The following is a 27213-nucleotide window of genomic DNA, read 5'->3' on the forward strand; positions in this document are numbered from 1 at the left end:
TATATTTGTACATATGTGCACAGAAAAAATTTATTTTGAATATTCAAAAAAAAAATTGTCATTTATTTCAATTCAATTTATTTTCACTTTGTTTGAATATTCTAATGTCGACACATATATCAGAACAGGCATTCAATCAAATTCCAAAAAATTTTAGGCCAAACTCATTGTATATGAATAATTCAAAAGCCGTTTTGAATGAATTCATACAGCCCTCTAGTACATATGTAGAAATTCTGCAGTTAGTTGCGAGGCGTTTTATAATAGAGCAATATCAGAATAAAAGAAACAATAAAACACCCTTGAAAGAAGTATAAAAGGTGCGTGGAAAAACGTTACTCATGAGAGCTTGAAATCTAGCCCAATAGTTCTACTACGAAATAACGAGGCCATTAAAGAGTTTAAAGACCAGGTCGGGTTCTTTAAAAGACGATATATATATATGGTAATTTTTCACACTCTAAAATAACCACGCTGGCTATGCGTTTGCTGAAGGGCAACGCAGACTCATGTTTAGCGACGTAGCTTGGATCTCAAGACGGAACATCCCGCCGTTTTCTCTAATTACCTCGGAATCAGTTAATGTTGCATTTAACGTGTTATAGACGAATTAACTGAATATCCCTGAAAGCCACCATTTTCACAGCGCATCGAATTCGAGACACGCCCTTGTTGCCGAATTGAAAGTTCCTATTGATATTGAAGCAGCCTCGATGACGCTGTGTTTAAAAGTGCATTGATCACAACCTTCAGCTTCTTCTAAATTGGCAGAATTTTTCTATATAAATCATTTGTAGCAAATCGCCGATATGGATATCCTTGGCTCAAATATCAGTCATCGCAACTTTTTCCAACTTAGAGAAGGAATCAGGAGGATACGGCCAGGTATTTTGCAATGAAAAGACATAAAAAGTCTTCGCTTAGGACCCAATATAATTTAACCCTATAGCTAATAGGGGCTAATTTGGGCTCGGTAGACAACTGAAAGCCAGATAACTCCTGCGATTAATAAAAAAATGTAACTCTTCAAATGTCCTATCAATCTCGTGCAAAAACGTGGACGATACCAACTAAAAGCAACTACTCTACGAAAAATCTATGGCGCATTTTGAACAAAATCGAACGTTGAACTATACGAACTTTGTAAAAAAAATCGGTACGTTTCTTTTAAAAGATCATACTTTTTTAAATTTTATATTCCTATTTCGAAGGCTTCCTTTCCAAGCACATAGAGGAACCGTTTGATTTATGGGGTTTATTGAAAAGTTTTCTCTTCTTGTTCACATGCTTTTCGAGAATATCCCAGCAGTTTTCCACCGGACTCAAATCTGGGCTGATATTTCCGAACCACTTCAGAATTGATATTTAAAAATTTGAAGTCTAAACGAAAATTGACCAACAACAACAAAACCATTATTTTGCACTTTGACTTTGGTGGAATGGTTTATGGCTTCTGCTATCTAACTAGGTACATACGTACATATGTAAGTAACAAGTGATGGGTGGACAAATGGATAGTTGTACAAAGAATTCGTGCAATGTAAAAATGCAGCGTCAAGAAATTTAAAGCGCCACAACGTCGCTATTATTACACGAAGACTGCTGCACGCGAGCGTTGCAGCTGCCCACACACCTATGCAACGGCTGCACATTTAAGAGTTTCGATTAGTCGCTAAAATTCTCTGCTACAGTTTTGAATTTGCTCTTCACTCGCATTCACTTCCGTCTCTTTAATGGCCGGTATGAATCACCGACTGAAAGGTCGGTTATTGGTGTTGCTGTGGAAAAACAAATTTAATCGGAAGGAATGCAAGGAAAGGTATTTTTGACATATTTCTATGAAAGTGGTGATCAGTAAGTTTTACGAAGGAAGAATACCTATAAAAAAAATACGCAATATTAGATTTTATATTTTATTTTAATTTCGCTAATTAGAAATTAGAAGTTGACTTGGAGTATACTATTTGGAAAATTACAGCTCCCGAAAATTAGGAGTATGTTCTTCAATTCGAGATGTGCTCCTAGCAGAAGATTTATATATATTGACACATTATTTTATAAGGAATCCAATACAGAAGAAAAAATCAATGTGATGTAAGTATGTAGCATTAAAGGTATCTGAAACCCATCTATGGTTTTGGACTGAGCTTGCGAGCATCTTTAATACATATCGGGACCTTTATTCACAAAGACCCTAACCTAATAAAAATTTTAATTTTAAAAACAACGGAGTTATATGCAATTTTTTAAAAAGCTCCATAGTGAAATAATACATATAAAGTGTGCCAGATAAATAGCAGTGATGTTCCAAAATTTATTTCCAAAAAATTTGAAGAGATATTTTAATTTATACGTTTACATCTGAAAATCTGAAAAAACTGTACTTTGTGCTATAAAGTAATATAAAGACCCGTAAGCTTGTCTATAAAACTGTAATTTACAGGCTAAAACAAAACTGTGAACATGACAACAAAGCCGATTTTAATTTAGTACAAAATCTCAAAAAAGGATATTTGTGCAAAATTACGTGTGACTAACTTATTTTTTTTTTTACGCAAACCAAACGTATTGAAAATGGTTAAATAATAAAAAGTACATCTAACACTTCCGTCAAATTTAGTGTTTGTTTAAACTTAAATCCAGGGTCTGAAAATAATCATTAAATACCATACTTTTTACTATTTTTTGATCCTTGCGAAATCATTTTCTTTTGATTTTTTGCTTCGATTAACAGTAAACGTAAAATTTGGATTTTTATTCTTTCGGTCAAATAATATCGTTTTTTTTGTGATTGTAATTTTGCAATCATAAATAATCGTTATTTTTATTTTTTCGATCGTTTTTAATCACTATAATGAAGACTTCGGTTTTTTCTGGCCGTTACAAAACCATTAAGAAGAAAAAAATTAAAACTGAAAATAACGGTTATGTGTATATAGTATGATCGAAAAATAAAGAGAAACAAAAGTACGGCTTATCTTTTATCGAATGATTAAATTGGATTGAAAAGGTATTACGAACAAGTTTTAACTGTTAAATTATAATTTTTATTATCAAGGTAATAACCGTTATGGTCGCTACTCAAAACTCATGCTAAAAAGTCATAGAACAACTATAATTAAAACTTAATTTCTTTGGAAAAATGTACCCGTATAATATTCCAAAAAAATTTTGAACAAACATTATATTTTCTTATTTTCCCTTTTTTTATTTCACTGTATTACAATTTTAAATTATCTTGTTTTTTATTGGATTTTATTTTATTTATTTGCAGTTTATTTAATTTTCATTTTCATTTCTTATTTATTACTATTTTATTTTATTTTATTTTTTTAAGTATTGCATTTTTTTTTAAGTTTAATTTTATTATCTTATTTTGTTGAGTAAAATTTTAAAAATTAAAAAATTTAATTAAAAAAATGTGTTTGAAATTTTTTTCTTAAATATGTAGTTTAAATTTAAAAGAACTTTTTTAATAGAATTGCAGAGAATCATAACAAAAACCATCGCTTAACGACTGATTAATAAGAAAATTATAGTAAGCATTCAGGCGCTGGTTGCTAGTCACTCTAAGCCGCATACGCCATGTCGACCGGAAGACACAAGCTAACTGTAGAGGAAATTTATTCAATGACTCGCGCCATTCGCATACAACCCTGTGCGCAAATATCGATTGCTGTTGCTGCTGCTCTTGCCTGGCCTATCTGCACGCTGCTCGCTCGCTTGCTCGTTTGCTGACTGCCCGCCAGTGTTTTCGTATCCAATCACGTAACGACCTTGCTGGATGTTTAAGCCGTGTATTTCTGCTGTTGTCATATCGAATAAACGTTTTTACTTCGTTGTCCGGGTGCGAGCTAAATAGGAGACTGTCTCTTACGTAAATATCTAAAAAGAAAAGATATTTAAAAATTTTATTTGTTTAAAATAAATGAATATATTCAGAAAAAATATGTTCAATAAAAAGCATGGCAATCGAATGAAAGGAAGTTCAAAAGCAATTAGCAGGCGGATGTAGAAAATCGATTAAAAAATTTGCAACCTTTTTCTATGATTTTTGGTGGTCAATTCGGCAAATGTAGAGTGCAACGACGGTGTTGGCTATTGGAGCGGAGAACGGCAAGCAGCTGTGTCAAAAAATAAAAATAAAATTCATATGTAATTGGTGCAGAAGAAAAAAGTCTAGCGAACAGACATATCAATGCCAATAAGGGCATGGAAAAATTGTGCAATCTCTGCGAAAATTTTCAAAGTTATGAAAGTTCTATATGTACATATGTATATGAATGAAGCAAAAGTGCGAAAAGTGATTTGAAATTGGAGCAGCGCACGATTTTAAATAAGTACATAATGCAAATATGTTAATACCCCGAAATTGAAACGTTTGGTGAATTTTTATGTAATTTTAAACTTCTTTTATTTAATACTTGAAAATCGCCACCAAGTTTGATTTTATTGTTTCTCAGTTTGGTTGTCATAAGCCAACATTTCAATCGATATTTGTATGGTTGGCGGGCCCCCATCACATGCCATACATACACCTTCCCTCAACGCGCGCACTAACGCACACACGCAAACCTATTAAGCACCATTCCACACTAATTGGTAGCTGTTACATAAGTTATGTTCGGTGAATTCTTATGCGCAAAGCTGCAAGTGACAAAAAGCGGCTGTATTACATTAGAAAAAAGTGTGCTTGGAATTGAAAAAAAACTTCTTTGAAAAAATTTAATACCAAGTAGTGCATTGCAAAGAAAAATTTCATCGAATAAACCGAACACAGCTGAAAAGTGCGAATCCTTTCAAATGGGTAAGAAGAGCTGAAGTTTTAGGTTTTTTGATGTTTTTTTTTTGGAAAATTCGCTCGCTCGTTTACTGCTTGTACATTGTTACAGTTACGATTGCTCCAATGCTCGTGCGAATACGAATCTGCTGCGAGTCTGATTCCAGTAAGAGAAGCGTTACCAGTAAAGCAGTCAGTAGAGGCGCTCGTTTGTCAGTTTTTCGGTTTTCGGAGTAACGCAAGCAAGCAACTAAGTATTTGGGGCTTAACTAGGTCAGTTATTGAATTTTCAAACGAATTGCAATGCGCCAACAACAAACCGCACCACCAACAAAGACAACCAGAAGTGTCATGTCAAAGATACAGGGCACAATGAAACACACAGCGTACTAAGAATAAGAAGAAGAACAACAACATCAGCTAACTGTTAAGAGACAAAGAGACAGTAACGGCTGATTGGAGTGCTGCAGAAAGTAGAAGCAGCACTGCTGCTGCCAAATGGGAGAGTGAGAGTTTGGTAAAATTTGGAGAAAAATAATGAAAGGCCATTCTAAAAATAATAAGCGTAATAATATTGAAAAGTTTAAAATAAAAAAATGCGAGTGTAAACAGCGCTTAAACACTGCTTAAAACTCTGCTTCTGCCAAACATTTCATTCCGATGGCATCCTTGGCCATTAGTAAAATATTACAGTTACTTTCCATTCATTACTGTTAACGGTGCTGTCACGCAACTGCCATTCTTCCTTTCGCGCTGTCTTAATGAATACTTCTAACAATTGAGCGCAGCATTTCCGTGTGTGTGTGTGTGTGTGTGTGTGTGTGTGTGTGTGCGCGTGTGTGTGTGTGTGTGTCAAAGTTGGCTGTCATTACACATACCCCTTTCCTTCCTCTCTACACATTCGCACCCATTATATGTTTCATAACTTTGCACGCATTTGTATGTTAGTTCATGTGCTCATTCACTTGCTAGGCAACCCACTAATAACTGTTAATAAAATCAATTTCCCACCCATAAAGAAGCGCGCAACAACAATTTTAAACGCGGACATATCAAATATGTCTGAAAAGAGCTTTACTCAGCTGAAATGAACTCAACAGTTCAGGTGTGCCTACACCTTTGTATATGTGTATGTATATACTCATTTATGTACAATTGTATATATTAGGTATGGTGAATACCGTGCTATATACAATATTTTCGAATTGAATTGTTCATAATATAAAATGCCATGACATTTTATTAGACCGTTCACGTTAAAGTACACACATACACATGTATATCATCGTTTGAAGTACAAAATCGCGTATCGTTGTTCTGCAAAACCGCGTAACTGACATTTTTTTGCCCAAATATGGATTTGCAACACAAAAGCCTTATTAATTCGTCCTGAAATATACTAGCCAGAAATGCGATTGTTTTATAAAGAAGAGAACCGTTTTGAAATATGAGTGATACGCGGTTTTGTACTTTAAACGACGATATATGTATATGAATAAACACATAGGTAAACATGTTCAAGTCCTTATACAGCAATATTTAATATTTGCTTTCACCTGTTTTACAGTTAAAAATAGAAAAACTAAATTTTTTTGGTGAATATCGTAATTAATGTTGTGGTCTTACATAATAGCTATTCCATGTTTGACGTTTTCAAAAGTTTTTTAAACGTTGGTTAAAAATTGGGATCGTAGACGAAATATCAAATAGTTATTTACATACATCAGCACCAGCCGCACAATCAAAGACCAGTTTAAAATTGCATAAAGGCCGGGTCACACGATTGGGCATTCGAGCAAAAAAAAAAATTGGCTTAAATTGGAACGCCAATCGTGTGATCCAAATCATGACAAACAGTTAGTAGGTTATTATTCCTTTTTACAAACCAATTTCAATGCAATTCTTATGTCGTAAAGGCCGTTGTTTTCCGAATGCTTAGAGGTACGAACTATCACTCCGTAGTACCCGGGTTCCGATCACTGTTCTGAGTAACATCTAAAATTATTAAAAGTTTTTCTTCCAACAGTAAAATTGCAGCTCCCTCTATCTGTGTCATAACAACAGGGCGCACATCACAAGTTGGATTAGAAGCTCGGCCAAGCAATAGTTTGATCCCCAAAATTTATATATACAAATATGTAAATGAAATTTGGACAGTATGCTCCTTAGACCCCTGGCACGGACATCGGCCGAGGTGGCGTATGAGTCGAGATATTCAGAAAATCTGTATTTATGATCCAATTTTGATGAAATTAAAAAACACAAAGTGGGGATACGACGAGAAGTACTTCAACGTAGTTATTCAGAAAATCCGCATTTATTGTCCGAGAAATATATGCTCCTAAGCCAATGTAAAGCACTTATTTAGATTTTAAGGACATACTACAACGTTCTTTAATTTAAAAATGCAAAGTTTTGGCCTAGTAATTTTTACGATTTAGGAAAAATATTGAAATGGATAGAATCTATTTCCGATTGCTTGGTATTGGACATTAAGAGTTCTTGGTACTTCGTTGAGCTGCCTTTTACAAAATTATTTCTTTAATACGTTAAGTCATTGAGTCAATCAAATACTCCAAACTCAAAATGTTCGTTCTGTGGTAGGGCGCAAAATCGTAGGGGGAATAACTTTTTCGCAATCAGAAATAAGGTTGTCAATTGAAGGCCTTTAAAGTTGGAAAATACTTTCATTGTACAACTCCATTACAAAAGAACTATCGTTTATCGCCTTCATGGTGAAATTAATCCAATTAATCACTAACTAACCACTTACTGTGGACTGTGGGGTTGCAAAAAGTCCATTGAGTACACCCGCGATACATTTTTGTCCAGCTTAACCAGTTTCCTCTCATAAGATGTTTATTGTGGACAGCTCTGGTAAGAGTTCACTCGGATGCACATATGTAATGTAGGCCCATTGTAATAATAATAATAATAATAATAATAATAAACAGGGGACGGATTTTATGGAAATTACCTTTTTTCTGCTAAAGAGATAGAGTATATTCGATTAGGAATGTCCACGACTTAGCTTTCCCTGGTTTCAAATATACACATTTGAGGTTGCCTTTTTCAAAATATTTGCATATTTTGCCTATTGTACCTTTAAAAAGTGATTATAGCGAAGAGAAAACCCTTATTCCTGATAATATAAAAGTTTCAAACGTTCCAAAAAAAAAAACAAGTTGATAACGAAGAAATTCGAAGGATAAATAAAGAAGTAATAAGTAGTCATATGAAAATGCGCAAAGATTTTTGTTATGAAAAATGACCAGGAAAGAATGTTACTCATACGCCACGTATACCTGAAAACATCTCGAAGACTTATCCATAGAATAAAAATTTAACTCGATTCTCGGAATCAGCGAGCAATTCTATATCGGATTTGGATAGTGGCGTCCGTTGAATATTTTTCCTGTAAACCAGAGTTATTTTTCAGTTTTTAACTTTTTTAGAGCCTTCTTTTGCCTTTTTTTGTTATTTCTAGTGCCTTTTCCTGCCTATTTCGCTATTTTATTTTGTCTTTTTTAGGATTTTAGTTCCTAAAAACCCGTTCCCTGATAAGAAATAATAGATTGGGTCTTACGCAAAATGTTGGTGTTTGGCGCAGCTTCTCCTTCGTGGCGTGCGCTTCATGTTGTGACTCAAAATGGATGCACCTACAGTTTTACGCGGACTCCGAACAGCGATTGTATTTTTATCAGAAGCTGTTTTTCATGGCAGAAATACACTCGGAAAATGACGGCCATGTGGCCAATGGTTCAGTGTCCCCTTTGTATTTCTGTTAGATGTTGAGAGCCTCAGCTCACCCCATGTTCTTCGTTCATCAATCAGTGGCCAGAGTGAACGCGATACACCGCAGGTGTTCAAGTTGATTCAAATTCATTTTCTCAAATTTTGAACACCATTATCGCAGGCGCAGGTTTGCAGGCTTATCTCAGATCACTTTCTATCGAAGTTGTCCGCTTTCTCATTTCCAGGAATACCACTGTGTCGCAGGACACAGCCTTTTAGGCGCCCAAAGCCTCAGGGCGCTCCTAGCAGCGGCATTTTTCACGTACTTACAAACTTGTATATACATACATGTCATATCTATTGCTATATGGGGAATGTCTTTTGAAACTGTATGCATAGAATCATTTGCGCTATTCAAACCGTTTTTTTATATTTTTTCAATAAGTGAATTAAAAAATAAACGTGGTGAATACTACAGTAACGGTGAGGACGGAAATTCCTCTTAAATATATGCTTATGAAATTAAATGAAATTAAACGTGTTTATCAGCGATTTAAGGAAAGGATAAAGACCAATATAAAAACAAGTAATTTAAAAAGGAATTTGTAAGATAACCTTTTATTAGTGGTAAAGTGGTGGGCGGCGCAAGCAGAACTCCATAAGCAAGTGCAAAAGTTTTACACATGCTTATGGAGTTCTGCCACTGCTGTCCATGCCTGCCAAATACCCATAGATGCGTATGTAACGTATACGCCCCGTAGCGCCATACGCAGTCATCTGAGACGTTTACTGGCACGCCTTAAATTAAAAGTCATATTGTTAAAAAGTAATTAAATATTGGCATTTAAGCTTTTTACACAGTATTCTTTATACACAAACATACATATGAATTTCGAGTTTGCCAATAAAAATTTAAAAAATGTAATTTTAGTTTCTCAAGTCATAGTAATCTTTTTTAAACTCAATGTAACTTTTTTTCATTTGGGGACAGACTAATGTTATTATATTCGTTTGTTTTGGCAAGAAGAACATTTTCCTCGTTTAATTTTAACATTTTGGAGCATCTAAAATTATTAAAATTATTACAATTAAAAAAAAAATCGAAATATGAATCAAAAATTACAAAATAGCTACGACAGATATTCTGCATGCTGCCATTTTTAATTTCGTGGTAAACACTAGAAAATTCACAGATATGTTGTATTTGATGCTTACGTCCATTGCCTCTAATATAAACATTTTATTTGAAAACTTCCCAAAAGTTATTTAAAGAAAAATATGAAAAATAGTAATTTCGGTACTTTTTCGACTAAATAAACGTTTAAGGCTAAAATTCGTTAAAATTATTCAAATACTTGATTTATTTTTTATTTTAGTTATTTCGAGCACACCATTGATTGAAATAAATGTAAGAATAATGCTTTAGCTTTTTTTGCCGAGAGAAGAGAATGACACTAAAAAAACAACTCGTGAGACTTAATTTAATAGTATACAGAAAAATGTGTTCTTACAGACCAATGAGATAAAAAGGTACATATAGATATTTAAGTATGTGTTATATTTTATAGAGTAAACTAATTATACATATTCATTTTTAATAACAATATAAAGTAGCAAGTTGGGTAGCTGGCGAGCCCTAGTCTCCAGTCTAAGTTTGTGCAATTTTTAAAAATTACTCTTTATTTCCTATCTACTAATTAAGAAGAAAGCCTTCTGAGAAGAATAGGAGGCAAAATAATTCGATGAAGTTTATATATAAAGGTTGAATGTGATAATTTATCAAATGCCTTGCCGAAATCAGTGTAAATCAGGCCCGTTCTGAGATTGCATTTAAACCCATTAGACACATAAGTGGTGAATTCAAGAAAATTACCTTTGCGAAAACCGTGTTGCGATAGATAAACAGCAGAAGTAATAGAGTGTGAAACGCTTGCCTCAAAAATTTTAGGAATAGCACAAAGCTTCGCAATTGCTCTATAGTTTACGATGTTAGTCCTACTTCCATTTTTATAAAGTGGCAAGATAAGATAAACGAATCCTTCCAGGGAGATGGGAAGACACCCTGTTTTAGGGAAGCATTAAAAATATTTGTCAGAGGATTATACAAATACTCTGCACAACTTTTAAGGACACTGGTGGGTATATCGTCTGGGCCACCTGAATAAGAAATTTTCTAACAACTCAAATGATATCCTCAACAGTTATCGATGGAATTCGGATGCAATCAAACGATAAATGGGCTAAATAGATTCGAATTTGGTTGCGAAGATGTAGAAATAGCAGAGTAGTTTGACTCGAAGAAACCAGCAAACATATCGGCAATAATATTTTTGTCACTGTAGACTAAGTCATTTAACTTCAATGTTGAGGGATAGCCGTTAATCTTACGCTTTGTGTTCACAAAGGCATTAAATGATTTGGGATTAAAAACTATATTGAGTCGAACCCTGTTAATATAATTCTTGTAACACTTTTTGTGAAGATAAGGCTAAAGATAAAAATAAAGAGAATGATAAAGAAAAAAGATGAAGATAGGAACATAGAGAGAGAGAGAGAGAGTATTGCTGGCCTCATTTTACTTCATTTCACTTCACTTCACCTCACCTTAACTCACCTCATCTCAACTCATGCTTGAATGCAAAACCGGCGAACGCCAAACTTCGCCGCATTGGGAGATCCTGTCGTTCACCGTTCGCCCAGCTATTTCGCCTACTTAAACAGAATTAGAGCGGTACCGAAAACAGCTGATACTATTTGGTTGCCTTTATAATTTGGGTGACCATATTTAGAAAAACCTAACCATATTTAGAAATGAGGAAATGATAACAAATATAAATGTAAAACAAAGAGAGGTTATTATAAATTAATTTGTTTCAAGCCGGATTTAAAAAAATCCCCAAATTTTTTTTTCAAAATAAAAAATTATTCCTGTTTATGTTGTTTTCTTTTAAAACTTTGAAAGCAAAAAAGAAACACGGCCGCCTTTGCATATGCTTGTTTTTCAGCTATCACTTAGTTACACCTCATCTCATCTCACCACAACTCACCTTAGCTAACTTCAACCTCACCTAACCTCACCTCACCACAATTTAAATCATATGCGATTTGATCAATTTAAATCGCTCAAACCTGTGTTATGTTATGATGTCTTATGATATGTTAAGCTAAGTAGATGGAAACATATGACTATCGGGATTATTAACCGATTAGTAAACAAATCAAGAGAAGCTCCTCTTAGGCAGCACAAAGGCCTTCATTTTTTATATTGCCTAATGTGACAGCTAATACTATAGCTTCAAGAAAGATGCAACATATTTAAGAAGAATTATATTGCCTTAATTTGTGTTGTTACAGAAAGTTCTCTTGCTCAATTCTATTCACAGAAAGTATGTACACACACTCATTGGTATTAACATCCCATCAATCAGTTTTGTTTTGTAATATTTTTTCACCGCTTCGATCCGTATTATTTGGGTCGTTCATAACGTCATCGTTGCATATAGGTATTGTGCGAAATACATTTGCGTTTGTACAAACATACATACAAATTTATATACACATACATACCGTACATATGTACATAAATATGGACATATTCATTTTAGCAACGTGAGTTTGCCAAGCACACACCGCCCACCTATCAACTACATACTGTCAAATCCACTTCCTATATCGCTGCCCTTGCCGTCGAACATGCGACCAACCCCTCTGACACAAGCCTATGCACTTACATGCTCTATCTATCTATTTATTATATACATATGAACATATGCATGTACATAAGTCGTTGTCTTTTCCATTGCTGTTTGCCGAAGATTATGCAAAATGCAAGCCCAACACCGCAGTAGCAGCAAAACGTTCCTGCGCAACGTGAGCGCCATCAAAGGTACATCATCACATCATCAACATCGCGGCATTCGTTTTCATTTCACTCCCTCTCCATTCGATTCAATTCGATACTCATACGAGTATAGCGCCCGGCACACAACCACAAGTTGTGCATGAATGAAAGAGAGAGTCCATTTTCATTTGCCTCAAATGCAAGCTGTCCTGTCGAAGAGGCACAGAGAATGCAATGAGCGTGAGTGTGAATAGAGTTTCGATATTGCAGCGCATGCACATATGTATGTATGTCGGTTTGTATGTGTATATGATAATTTTTGCGAAACATTAAATGAAAATTTTGTTAATTTTCACTAATCGAGTGAAAAGTGCAACGATTTCAATAAAATTGCACACATGTGTCGGATAATACGTAAGCATGTCTGCGCAAATAGTGCAATCAACTAAAAATAACAACAGCGCGCCGCGTTTAATATAAATCATGTAATAAATTAAAAAAAACAAGTAAGAAAGTCTAAGTTCGGGCGGAGCCGAACATTAAATACCCGGCGCAAGTATTAAATATGTTTTTTCACCTTTCCGAAACCTTCCGCTAGATGGTAAGCCGGGGTGTATCAATTTTGAGTAAATTAGCGTCCTTCAATTTCGAAATATTGAAGTTTCAAGCATTTCTGAAATTTACCGTTATATGAGAAGCGGCCGTTATTTTAGTCCGATTTCAATAATTTTCAACGTTTTGCTTATATGTGGCAAGCACAATAACCACACCGAGTTTGGTACAAATTGGTAGAACGGTTACCGATATACATATATGTGATCATAAGTGGGCGGTGCCATGCCCATTTTCCAAAATTTTACCATAAACGTATTTCTTGGTAAAGAATTGTTGCAAGTATCAATTTTGAATAAATTAGCTTCAATATTTACTGATTTATCGAAGATTTTGTATTTCTCTAAATTACCGTTATATGGGATGTGGGCGTGGTTATTGTCCGATTTTAAAAAGTTTCGGCCATTTGGTATGCTGTACCAGGGCCAACAACTGTGCCAAGTTTGGAAGAAATTGGTGCAGCGGTTACGAAGATATACACATGTAACCATAAGTGGGCGTGGCTACGCCCATTTTCCAAAAATTTATAATATTCTTATTTTTCGTCGAAAAATTATTGTAAATATCAAATTTGAGCGAATAATCTCCAGTAGTTACTAAAATATCGCAGTTTTCGTATTTCTGAAAATTACCGTTATATGGGAAGTAGGCGTGGTTATTGAGCGATTTTAAAAATTTTCGGCCGTTTAGTATGTTGTGCGAAGGCCAACAACTGTGCCAAGTTTGGAAGAAATTGGTGCAGCGGTTACCAAGATATATGCATATAACCATAAGTGGGCGTGGCTACGCCCATTTTCCAAAAATTTATAATATTCTTATTTTTCGTTTAAAACTTATTATAAATATCAATTTTGAGTGAATTATCTTTAGTAGTTACTAAAATATCGCAGTTTTCGTATTTCTGGAAATTACCGTTATATGGGAAGTGGGCGTGGTTAAAGTCCGATTTCGCCCATTTTCAATACCAACCCACCTTGGATTAAGGGAAACCTACATACCAAATTTCGTTAAGATATCTCAATTTTTGCTCGAGTTATCGTGTACACGGACAGACGGACAGACGGACAGACGGACAGACGGACGGACAGACAGACATGGCTTAATCGATTTCTTTTTTCATCCTGATCATTTATGTATACATTTGTCTATATCTATCTCGATTCGTTTTGGCTGTTACAAACAACCGTTATGTGAACAAAATTAATATACCCTTGTGCACAAGTGCGCTCGGGTATAAAGATATTACAAAAAAAAATACGTATGTATAAGCAAATGTAGCGAATGAGGAAGACATGATTGCTTGACATTTCTTGGCACTCAGCCCGCAGTTTGCAGCCCGCAACCGCAGCACACAAAAGTGGATTAGGCCAATTACTTTGTGCCACAAACATTCGTCAGGCACGGCTAGTGTGCAGTTGGTACTGTGCATGAACAACAACAAAGCGTCATTGTGAACGAGCACTGGATGTCATAATGGGCACGCTTCCTCCTTACGCCCAGCTGGTCTACATATACGCCCGGGAGTGTGTGCGCCACCCGCAGATCCATCCATCGCTGCTTCCGCCTGCACAACTGCACTCTGAGGGACGATGTCACCTACTTGCGTTTGAATTTATTCCGTCGATTGCCATTATCAATTTATTCTACATTCTTTTTTTCCCCACATTTTTCTAAGTGACTTAACCGATTAGTTTCTTTCGTTCTCCCGTTATCTTTTTTACAGTCCAGTGCGAGATGTCGGCATAACAGAAAGTCAAGCAATCAATCAGTCAGTCAGTCAGTTAGTCAGCTAGCAAGCAAGACAGTGTGTAACGTCCGTCGTGTGTCAGTGAGTTAGTGAGTCAGTTGCAGCAGTAGCAGAAGAATCAGCTAACCAGCTAAGCAGCAGCAAATAAGCCTGCGAGGCTAACAGTCCAACGTTGTACCTGTGTGTGAGGCGAGCCCCGATTTGTGGATCTATTTTAGCGTGTGTTGCACAGTCGAGCGTCGATAATTAAGCGAAAAGTAAAGAGCAAACAGCAGCAGGCAACAGCAACAGCAGCATTCAAAAAGAGTGCACAGCAAGCAAGAAAAAAGCATAAGTAGAATAAAAAAAAAAAGAACAATAACGACAAGCAAAAAAGCTTACAAGCTAGCAAATCGAACTAAAAACTCTTGAAGTAAACTACCGAGCAAAAAAGTAAAAACCCACAACCAAAACCAAAGCAAGAGCAGCGTCAGAGGCACAACCAACAATCGCTTTGTTTTTATTCCTCACCAACAAATTTTGTTGTACCTACTCGTTGCTGTTTGTTGTTGTGATTAAATCGATTTTTGTGTTGTATAAAAAGATGTCACCACTGCTGGAGCGAACATTGCTGATGTTAGGCATGCTATGCTGTTTGCAAGGTAAGTACATATTTTTTAAATAAATGTGCATACATTCATATTTATTAGGGTGCTCCGTTATTCGGAACCCGGTTTTCGAGTTATTCGAATAATGGCGATTTGAAAAAAGCCGGTTCTATGTCTTCAAATTAAAAGAAAAAAAAACGGATGAACTGGTTTTATTTTGCACATATTTTCTCCATATTAACACTTGCAGTTAATCCGAACTTATGGCCAGAATTACGATATGACTGCTTAAAATAGGTATGCTTTAATTTAGAAATCAATACGGCAAAATAAGTTTGAAGTATTTTGGATTACAAGTAAATTTTAGTTTTCAGCTCCTAAGGAAACTGTCAAGCGAAAATTGCCATCATTTCGTTTGTGTGAATAGTACCGTCGAAGGAATTTTGACGTCTGATATAATGAAACGGGCATATACTTCTGTTGCAAACACGGGTTGCCTTGTACTGTTTTTAACAAAAAGCTTTAGAAAACCGTAGTAGAAAGCGTAGCAAATTTCTTAAGAAACCCGTACTGCCTTAAGGAATTTTAATACATGAAAATCTTCAGCATTTCTTCAGCGTTTTTTAAATGGATATTTGCTTTTTTGGCACACTGGAGACTATGCAAAAAAAAATAAGTAATTTTTGGCAAAAAAAACCACTCAATAAAAAAAAAAATATATATATATATATATTTCTTGATACAATGATCGGATCTAAACCAAATTAGTATGGGACACTCTGAGACACTACCTTTCCGTTGCAAAAAGAGGAAGAAAGTTATGCGGTAACATACATACATACAAAAAAAAATATTCCGACGAACTAATAACCTACTCCTTTTTCGGAAGCCGGTTAAAAATGAGAGAAAAATGGCACTTAATGGAGTTCACTGATCTCAACAAGATTAGATCCAGGACGAATAAATACAAGGTGGTATCGGTTGAAAAACAAAAATTACAACAACAAATTATACGCACTATGACGGCAAGAAGTACCCCAAAATACAACAAACAATTCGGCGAATTCTAGTAACACCACCTTGCATAAATTCGCCTTGATTAGATCGATAAAACAACAATCTTTTGTCGGGATAAAATTCGAGTATGTCTATACAATTATTCTCCATTATATACAAGCCATTTATTGAGTAACAATCAACCCCTTCGGCAACTCTCACCTTTGAATTCCAACATCGGAGACCAAGGCCACCTATCGCACACGAAAAGCTTTGTAAGGCTGGCGATACTTTATCACAACTCCATTTGGGATATTGTAACAGGTTAAACTGTTCAGTCCAATTTCAATAAGACGACACTAACCATTTCTTTATATGCAGCAGCTCATCTAACAACCCCATCCCTACGGCCCGAACCATCGGCGTTGGCCTTTTCCTCAGATGGGAATGAGGAGAACATTTAGTCCATTCCGTGATTTAGAGATAGTTTAGTAAGCTGCTACAACAATAAAAACCAGTGAAATATTTTTGTTCAGGTTTCCTTTTATTTTTTAAGTAATTTTCTGCAGTGGAACATTTTTCAGTATAATAATAATAATAATAAAGTGAGTTTGTTTGGTTGCTAAGCTTTCACGCTTTAACTACTCAACCGATTATCATGAAATTTTTTACACTGGTGTCTTTTATCTCAACTTAAAATATAGGATAGACAAGGAGGCGTGGCACCTGCCATACAATCGGAATTTTTCATACTGCATTTCTCAGGAAATATTTTTGATAGATTACTGGAACTTGGTATGGAGATATATAAAATCATTACCTACTCATGGATGAGGGCTGCCACCTTTAAAAAAAATCAAATCCTACTTCAATTAAGGTAGTTATTTATTTGAAAATTATATTAAAAAATGGATGTCAAGAGGCTTAGAAAAGCTGTATCTCGAATATATTTGGCAAAGGGTTGCCTCATATTATTGAGAAGCTGTGAAACGTATGCGAATATTTAGTAACAGTCTATCGGATTTATAAAGCAGACTTTCCGTGGTTTCAAGTCGGAATATGTGTTGAAAAGCAAATTAAGTTTTGAATAAACTGGCTTGACTTCTTCCCATACCACAACAGTGTTCCGCTTCAAGTCCAAAATTTGACAAATTGACTTGACAATAGAAGAAGAGGCGGCGGTGATTTTTTGTTTGGTTTTTTGATTATGACACTCTTGCAACAAAGATACGATATATAACTTAAAAGTCTAAGGAGAAAATGTAAATTGTTATTATGTATTGTACTTTTTTTACGAGGAGAAAGAATCGGAAGCCTGTATGGCATCAGTGTGGGACTTTAACCGAACTAAACCTCCTACCGTCCTGCACCATCCTTCCCCGGGTACTAACGTAAAGTATTGCGTCGGAAAGCGGTGTGAGCACTAAGATAATCAGTTCAGTTCCGATGCTGTAAGTGAAGTGGCATCTACTGCGGCGCCTGTCGTCATCTTCCCTCAACCATAAGCGCATAAACAGGTGGGCAATCATGTCTGCAATATTATTCCGATTTCGCTCTTATGCGAGCATAGTGTTAACGATATTTTGCGGGCTTGAGTTTTTTCCAGTTTCGTTGGATAGCATCAATTGTCGTCTTTAACGTTACAGACTGGGCACGGTAAATAGCGTGTGCTGTCAAGAACTGCGTCAAATGGAAATTGTCTTGACCAGGTGTGCGCTGAACTGATTTTCCTAAATCAGGAATGCCGCTGTCCTTCCTCTATTTCCAGGCTGTCTCAAAAGGAATTCGACCTGTTTTTCTTTGATAGTGCGCGCGGATGATTTTCTTTACGCTCGGCTATATGTGATGATTCCTCAGCTGGCAGGGTACCATGTTTGCAACCACCAATGCAGCTTCTTCCGATGTCGTCTTATACGCACACACGCAACTCTAAGTGCGAGCAATCGTTGCAGGGAGCTGTAGAGTTTACGGCTCGTCTTGACCTTTAAGGATTCAACCCAGACTTGCGCTGCGTACAGGAGGGTGGAATTTACCACCCTTGTAGGCACAAGCCTCCAACTGCCTCTTGGCCCTCCAACATTAGGTAGCATCCTTCAAAGCTCAGTATGCATTTTGAGAGCCTTCTTCTTTACATATTCAGCGTGCGCTCCAAAGTTAAGCCTATCAATCAATTATCACACCCATACAGCGTATCCGACGTGATTATATGATTTCGTGCCTTTCCCATGTTGCTAATTCTGGATTTTTGCGCCTGCTCATCGGCATTGCCTCCGTTTTGTCCACGGCTAGAAAAAGGTCAATCCTTTTCAACCAATCTATTATGTGCCAATTGTAACGGTTTCTTTGCTTTCTACCTGGGTGATTTGTTTAGCTACGATCAGCAGTGCTACGTCATCAGTATACTGACGCCAGTGTAAAAATGCAAGCGAAGGACTCTGTCGTACACAATAGTCCATAGCGTCGGACGAAGCACCGAACCTTGTGGCACTCTCGCTGTTATTTCATACGTTTTTCCCTTCCTCTCGATTACACAAAAGAACCCGTCCGCTGTGGTAGCTATGGATGATGTTGAATAGTCATGAGTGATCTCACAATCTGTTCCCATTACGCGGTGGTGAACACATTTTTGACATGACGTGTGACTATGGCGCAGTATTTCTTTCTATCTCCTTTCCAGCACTTGTCAGAGATTGCATCTTTTGCAGTTTCCACATCCTTTTTTATTGCTGCTGTGGTTGGCCACTTTTTTCGGATCCCGTCTGCGTTGCGATAAGCCGTTGTCGCTTTCAGTGAAGAGAAGAAGACGATTGAGAATAATCCTCCCTAGAATCCACCTTGGTGTCGAATAGGCATATCAGTCGATATGATCCAGGTAAACCAGGCGATTTTCCCGGTTTCGGTAGCAGCACTAGATTCCACACTTTCCACATGTCTGGAAAGCAGCTCTGCTCTAAGCATATCTGCACTGCGTCTTCTTTAATAGTCCGCTTTAGAACCACATTTGGGATGCCAACGGGAACGGGGGCTCTTCGTTTTGCAACATATTCAAAGCTGCATTACCGTTGCACGGCATTCGCGGTAAAGATCCTGTTTTGGGTTGAGGAAACAGGGTACGAGTATTTCCCTAAGCAACGCGGGACATTTTGGTTGCAGAGGCTTGGAAATTTTAGACGGAATAGTTTACTGAGTACTTTAAGATAGATTCTCTATAATTTGTGATACTTTTTGATATGAATTTTTCAAAAAACGTCTTTCGTTTGAGATTTTCATTTCCTGTCCATTTTTAAATGTTCACTTTTCAGTAACAATCCTAATCAGATGCATGTATTTATGAGCATTTCTACTTATTCATATGGTTCTCCTCTGTGAGGATGCAAAACCAATTTCAAAAGAAAAAAGTCCATATATGTACCTATGTATGATACCATCAAAAATACATATACTTGGCAGCATATGCGCATACAAATTTATGCACTTAAGTAAGTCGAGGAAGCGCAACGCCGAGTAACTATTGTATATAAAAATAGCAAATGAAAATCGAACACAACGCGGCGCTTGGGATCCCATCAAGATTACACTCAATGGCTTTCACTATTGTAAAGTAGGTCTTCCAACTATTACAAGACAAGTTGCAATGTGGCTGTCTATTTTTAGCAATCAGTTGAAGTTGAATTCGATGACAGAGCTGAAAAAGTTGCTGATTTTCTGTGCAAAAAGAAATAGGCCTATGATGGAAAATTAAATTAAGATTCGAAATTGACACTGTATCCCAAAAGTGCCATTTGCCATGTATGTAATATTTATTTGCTTATAGTTTCGCCTTAAGGCCTTAAGAAATAAAAGCGTGAGTAATTACGTACATGCTTATGTATGTACAAGGGCGTAGCCAGAACGAAATTTAGGGGGGCCTATACAAAAAAATAAAATTTCACAACCAATAACTTACTTACTAAAAAATTGTCTATTATAGCTTAAAATTAGTGTAACCAATAGAGCTAAATATGTTGTATAAGAACACATAAATAGAAGTTCACAAAAGTTGATATAAAACTATTTGTCGATTTAAATAGTTAATTTTTTACTGCACTTGTTTATTTTACGAGGAGGAAGTATCGAAAGCAATTCTGGCAGAGCTGGTAGTTTCTCAACGTCATTTTACACAACTCTATGAGTTTTGAGGGGATGCCAAATTCAGAATTAGCAGCGTATAGGCAACTCCTCTTAGTGCTGTCGCAAGTGGCTTTGAAATCGACGAATAGATGGTGTGTGTCGATCCTATTCTCGCGAGTCTTTTCCAAGATTTGGCGTATTGTGAATACCTGATCTATGGTGGATTTGTCAGGCATAAAGCCACACTGATAAGGCCCAATCAGTTCGTTGACGGTGGTATTCAGTCTTTCACATAATACATTCGATAAGACCTTGCAACCTATGCTTAGAAGGCTGATCCCGCGGTAGTTGGCACACATCGCGGGCCGCCTTTTTTGTGGATTAGGCAGAGCGCACTTGAATTCCAGTCGTCGGGAATGCACCTTATTAGCTCCTTGCCATCGTAATTGAATTAGCTCAGCTGACAATCCGTCATCTGAAGCAGCTTTGTTACTTTTCATCAGCATAATCGCTATTCGTACCTCGTCATAGTCAGGCGCTGGGATATCGACTCCATCGTCATCGACTGGGGACTCGGGTTCGTCTTCTCCACTTCTTTCAGTGCTTCTGCCCTACAAAAGGGTCGAAAAGTGTTCCCTCAATTATTTGAGTACCTTCTGGACAGTGGTCACTAGGTCGCCATGGTTATTCCTACAGGAGTCTTGACCATTCAAGCATTTTTCTCTGCAGCTTCTCGACACTCCTCATCGTACCAGTAATGAGCGGGAAATGTGGTTCGACTGCTCGCGTATGTCGGTTTGTTGAAGAGTGCTCTCTCACAGCAGGTGTGAGAGTCGAGCGGCGTATCCATTGGCCGTCTGTTTTGATTGCAGCGATTCGATGTTGAACTTACCTTGCACGTATGTATATCTAAAACACTGGAAGCATGCCTTCCGTCTATCACAACATGCTCGATTTGGTTTCCGATCTGGAGACACCCATGTAGCTTGATGGATCTTTTTATCCTAGAACCCAATACTACATACTGCCAAGTTTCGGGCCCCAACGAACTCGATCAGCCTCAGCAAGCCGTATCTATGTGGAAGCTGAATTTTCCGACACTGGCGCCTAAGATCCCTTCGTTTCCCACCTCGGCATTTAAATCGACACGAACAATTTTTATACGTAACGGGGACAGCGCTCTAAGATAAGAGATCCTTGGATGCCTCGCCCTTCTCTTCCATCGGGGCATTGGCACATATGAGCGAGATGTTGAAGAATCTCACTTTGATTCGGATTGTGACTAGACTTTCGTCCACTAGAGTGAACGCCGGTCTCTCTCCCACCACAAATCCAACACCGGCTTGCGTTTCTTTACGTAGCAACTGCAGTAGACGTCGCAAGGCTTAACGCATACCTTCCTCGCCCCGTCCATCGTATTTCATAGATGGCGGTGACGTCAGCCTTTATTTTCCCTAGGACATCAACCAGCCGGGCAGAGGTACCTTCCCCAAGCTAGTGTTCGGCCGCTACCCAGAGGATTCATGGATATAAATATCCGGACGTAGTGAGCTAAAAAAGCTTTGCAGTACTGCAAAATGTACAGAACATAGTGGTCAAAGGCGAATATCTCAACTAAACCCTGATGTATTTTTTAAATTCATAGCTCTACTTACCTGTATAGTAAACCAAGTAGCCGGACCAGACGTTATTCAAAATAAAAAAAATTACTTTTTCGTGTACTCTGCAATATTCCTCCGCATTTTTGTAAGGTAAACTAACAATTTATAATCGTTGCTTTGCAGAGAAATATCTTCTCTTAAATTATATAAATATGGATGTACATATAAATATGAGGACGTATTGAACATTTTGATTATGCAGATTTTTTATGCTGTTATATTCGTTTATGTTAAATATATTACTTGATTTTTTTTTGTCACACCGTGTAATAAATAAAAAATAATATTAATATTAAATAAATTTAAGGGCCGTTAACTTATCTATTTTAAAGTATAGTTAAATCATTAGTTAAACTTAACTACAGAATATTCTGTGTAATTTTTCGAAATTATCGAGCAAGCATTTCCTGGTACTATTTTTGAATAACTAGGCAAAAATTTGCCCCTACCTGGCTACGCCCATGTGTATGTATGTATGTAACTAATTGTAAACTGATATGGGTTATTGAGGACATGTTGTTACTTAGTTACATAATACTTATACATATGTATATGCAAGTGTATAAGCTGTATTTAATTAATTAATTTAGTTACTGGCTAGGGCTACTTGATTTCATTGCACAATTTGGTTACGTAAAATTATCTCATAGAATTCCTTTTATCCTTCAAAATTTTTTTCTTTATTATGGGCGAGTAAGCGTCTGCTAATGCTATATAAGTTAATTAAAAACGTAAACCTAACGCCAACTTTGTGTTTGGCTGAGAATCTCTAACGAGTCATAGTGTGCAAATGTCACATCATTTAGGGGTCGCGACCAGCCCATTTAGGTCAGAAAATACGATTTCAAAGATCTAACAAAAGAGAATATAGGTCCTTAAAATGGTATATAATAATGTATTGTCGGACTTGGTTTGTTGGGTTTTTTTATTAGGTAAAGTAAAAAAAAAAACATATGTGACCTGGTCTACGGAAAGGGGGCTTAGGTGTCAAAAAATCAATTTTCACTTTTTGGTTGATTCGGATGGAAGATGAGATGCTTTTCCACGTGGTGAAAAGCAGAAAATCCTAACTTGCTTAGATGTGTACTAAAAATGTAGAGAAAGAAGAGTAAAAATACGACAAAATATAATTTATTACATTATACAATTACATTATACAATTACAATTACAATTACATTATAACAATTAACGAGATAATGAGAAACTGACGAAACGAGTTGCTTACTTTTAACAGCTCCAAAAATATGAAAGTCCGGCACGTGAACAATATAAATTCAAGGCCGTATTTAAGAAAAGTCGCCGAATTTCGATAATTTTTATGCGATTGCAATAAATGAGCTATCAGTTTATTTGAAAATATATTTAGTTTTACATATTTTGAAATTGTGGAAATTATTGATGGTCTAAATTTAAAAAATTAAGAGTAATATGGTTTTTTTACAACAGTTTTTTTGCTCTCCTGAAAAATACTTATTTTCAATTTCGATAGTTTGACATGGTAGCGACAATATATTAATATACATATTTTTACTCGAATCAGTATTAATCAAAACCTCAATATGCCTCGTATGCTTATATTTTTCCAGCAACCACCGCGCTGATGTGTTACGACTGCAACAGCGCCTACGATCCCAATTGTGGTGATCCCTTTGAGCCATATACCCTTGGTAAGGTTAACTGCACCCAGCAGGAGCCGCTAGAGCATCTCAAGGACAAATACTCCAAGCCAGTGCTGTGCCGCAAGACCACACAAAAGGGTGAGTAATGTTACGTGGAGTGACGGAAACGTTATTAATTAAAACCAAATTTCTTCCACACTCTCCTCTCCCAGTCTATGGCAAAGTGCGCGTGGTACGCGGCTGTGGCTACATACCCGATGAACGTACCGATGACGGCCTTTGCTTGAAACGCTCCGGCACACATGACGTGCAGGCCATCTATTGTGCGTGCACAGCCGAACTCTGCAATCATGCCGCCTCCACATTGTATCAGAACAACAATCATCCCATCCTATCCGCATTGCCCTACACATTAGCTGCGTTCTTTGTTTGGTTTGCAACATTTTCGAGTCATTTCAATATCAATACTATTGGCGCTGTGCAAAATTCATAAATACGAGTTATAGAAAAACCTAAACACATACATACATATACTCGTATAAATACATATATATAAAATAAGTGCATACATATGTGTATATGTGTAAGACGGAAATTTAAGATGAGACGTCGTTTAGTTAATTTCTTTTTAATTTTGAGTTGAATTTGCCAACACTGATGCAAAAAAATACCAAACACACACATACACAACTGGAATAAAATATAATACAGATGTCGCAAAAAAAACACAAAACCAAAGAGCGTCTTAAGACCAGCGGCTGCTTACTAAAATTAAAAAGGTAGCCTATTAAACAATTGGTGAAGTTGGTGAAGGCGTGGAATTGCTGAAGAGCAGCCTACATTATGCGGAATACGAGGAGCCTAAATGGAGAGTTGAGACAAGATTTAAATGAAATTAAGTGCGGAAAAAATATTTAAGTTTTGTAGACGGAAGCGCAGAGGGTTGCATTGAGTTTGCCTCGGTCGCATAAAATTACTATGTAAATCAGTTTTAATTACGATTCATTGGAGTGACAGCGAAAAATTTATTTGCAATATTTTGATAAATCGATACATTTAATAGCTCATTAATCCATCCAAAAGCGTAACGGTAACAGAGAAAATTAATTAAGAAATAATTTTCTCATAGTCGAATACTACCAAAAGCAAACAAGCAGTATTTTTCAACTTCTTTCTCAGCATTTGCACTCAACATTCAAAAAGTAAACAATTCGCAATCAAGTCTTTGCGTAAAACACCTAAAAGTATGCAATTTTTTTATCATGCATGCGGAAATACAACGGATTGCTACAAATGTTTTACTGTTAACGAACAGGTATGTTCAGCAGCTTATAATTGAAGTCGGACAAATCATAATGCCGAATTTCCACTAGGCATTGAAATGACAAAAAATGTCTGCCATTTAAAAAAATGCCATGTGGAAATGATCTTAATGATTATTTTTTTAATGTAATGACACGATTATTTTTTAATGACCGACTCTGTCATTTGTCATTTTTGCCATTTAAAGTGGAAATCCAGCATAAGTAGCCTTTGTTTATCATTTAATTACCGGAAATTGCCAACATATATGTTTAGTTCGTTATTTAGAGGAGCAGGAGTACAACCCAAGGCCGATATATTGCAATTAACTTGTATTTGGTTGGTTGGTGCTGAGTGCTTATTTAGTTCATGCATTTCTAGGTACAGTGGTCCTAGGAAGCGAAGTCTAGGCCTAGTAATGGCTTCACAGTGGCACATACTACCCTTTTCTCTTCCTCATAACACAACCCGAAATACTCCCTGGTTAGTCAAGTTCTTCACTATTCTACAATGGCCAGTAAGAAATTCTTTAACAATCTATAAATCGTGCATAGTAAAGTGCAGGAGTAATTCGGTCCTACTGATATTTGCAATTCAATTTGCAATTGCAATTTGTGATTCGTGTTAATACTGATTTCTAAATAAACCAAGTCTTCTACTTTTTCAAACTTGTAACTGTCAACAGTGACGCGAATGCCAAAATGCTTATGATCTGACTGTTTGTCTGATAAGAGGAGATACTTAGTTTGTCCTCGTTCACCACTATACCCCTTTCGCTTTGTTTCTCTATCTAATTCCGAGAAGGCAGAACAGACGTAGCCTTGGTTTTTACCGATAATTTCGATATCGTCAGCATACGTCAGTAATTGTACGCTCTGGTAGTAAATTGCACCTGAGTGGTTCAGTTCTACAGCTCTTATTATCTTATCCATTATCAGATTAAAGAAGTCACATGAAAGAGAGTCTCCCTGTCTGAAACCCCGTTTGGTGGTGAACGGCTCCGAGCGGTCCTTCCCTATTCTAATTTAGGCTTCGCAGCATATAGGCAACTCGAACCTACTCTCGCAGGTATTTTCCAAGATATAGCGTGTTATGAATATCTGATCTATGGCGGATTTCCCAGGTCTAAAGCCACACTTATAAGGGCCAATGAGTTCGTTGACGGTGGGCTCGCGGTAGTTGGCGCATATGACGGAGTCACCTTTCTGGTGGATTGGGCAGATCGCACTTAAATCCCAGTCATCGGGCATGCGTTCATCTGACCATATTCTGCAAGAGTTGATGCATGCACCTTATCAACTCCAGCAACTTAGTTGTTTTTCAGCCACATAATCGCTATTCGTACCTCGTCATAGTCAGGTGGTGGAACATCGTCCACTCTATCGTCATCGACTGGGTGCTCGGGTTCATCTTCTCCACTACTAGTCTTGAAAACTTCCGTAAGTCGCCTAACGCTCTGGTAAAATTGCTTGTCCGCCGGCATTTCGACCTCTATCTACTTATGTATTTCGGCAAATAAGCCTTCAGGTCCCTATAACGGTCCCACAAAGCAAGCGTTGCGCCCGATCGCACCCTGGCCCTCTAGGTGGCATCTTTTTTCTCTTGAAGTTTCTTCATACTCACTGAAATCCAACTATTTTTTCGGTGATGGTACTTAACGAGCGGGCAATGTGGTTCCACTGCTCGCATATGTCGGTTGGTTGAATCGTGCTCTCTGAGAGCGGGTGTGAGAGTGATTGCAACTTTTCGACGTTAAGCTTTCCTTGCATTTTCGGGCGCACATTTTTTGCTGCACAGAGGCGGGTGCGTATCTCGGCGGCAACAAGATAATTGTCCGAGTCGATGTTTGAGCCTCAGAGTGTACGTACGTCTAAAATACTAAAAGCGTGCCTTTCGTCCATCACAAAGTGATCGATTTGGGTTCTCATTTATCGAACTGGAAACAGTCACGTAACTTGATGGATAATTTTATACTTGAACCTAGTACTGAATACGAGCATGTTTCGGGCCCCAGCGAAGTCGACCAGCCTCAGTCCGTTATTGGACGTTTCGTCGTGAAGGCTGAATTTTCCCTTCACCTTGGCATTGAAATCGCTAAGCACGATTTTGATATCGTGTCGGCCTTGGATGCTTCGTACTTCTCTCTCCTCCGTCCGTCTGGGCAAACATGAGCGAGATGGGGAAGAATATCGCTTTGATGCGGATTATGGGTAGAATATCGT

At 37.0% G+C, this 27213-nt stretch overlaps 1 protein-coding gene across 3 annotated transcripts in view; it reads left to right on the plus strand.

Moving 5' to 3' along the window:
- Positions 1 to 3738: 3738 nt before the first annotated feature.
- The window catches only part of LOC118744498, a 34494-nt gene continuing 11019 nt past the window's right edge, over positions 3739 to 27213 (plus strand). For 2 of the 3 annotated variants that reach the window (XM_036477542.1, XM_036477543.1), the window contains exons 1-4: positions 3739 to 3877; positions 14692 to 15356; positions 23657 to 23827; positions 23902 to 25004. In XM_036477542.1, coding sequence (XP_036333435.1) covers positions 15299 to 15356; positions 23657 to 23827; positions 23902 to 24182 — 510 coding nt within the window. In that variant the 5' untranslated portion in view covers positions 3739 to 3877; positions 14692 to 15298 and the 3' untranslated portion in view covers positions 24183 to 25004. The remainder of the gene's footprint in view (positions 3878 to 14691; positions 15357 to 23656; positions 23828 to 23901; positions 25005 to 27213) is intronic. The other variant, XM_036477544.1, reaches the window with a different exon arrangement.

Source organism: Rhagoletis pomonella, unplaced genomic scaffold, assembly GCF_013731165.1.
Source record: "Rhagoletis pomonella isolate Grant_MI unplaced genomic scaffold, Rhpom_1.0 Rhpom_scaffold_00008, whole genome shotgun sequence".
Lineage (NCBI taxonomy): Eukaryota > Metazoa > Arthropoda > Insecta > Diptera > Tephritidae > Rhagoletis > Rhagoletis pomonella.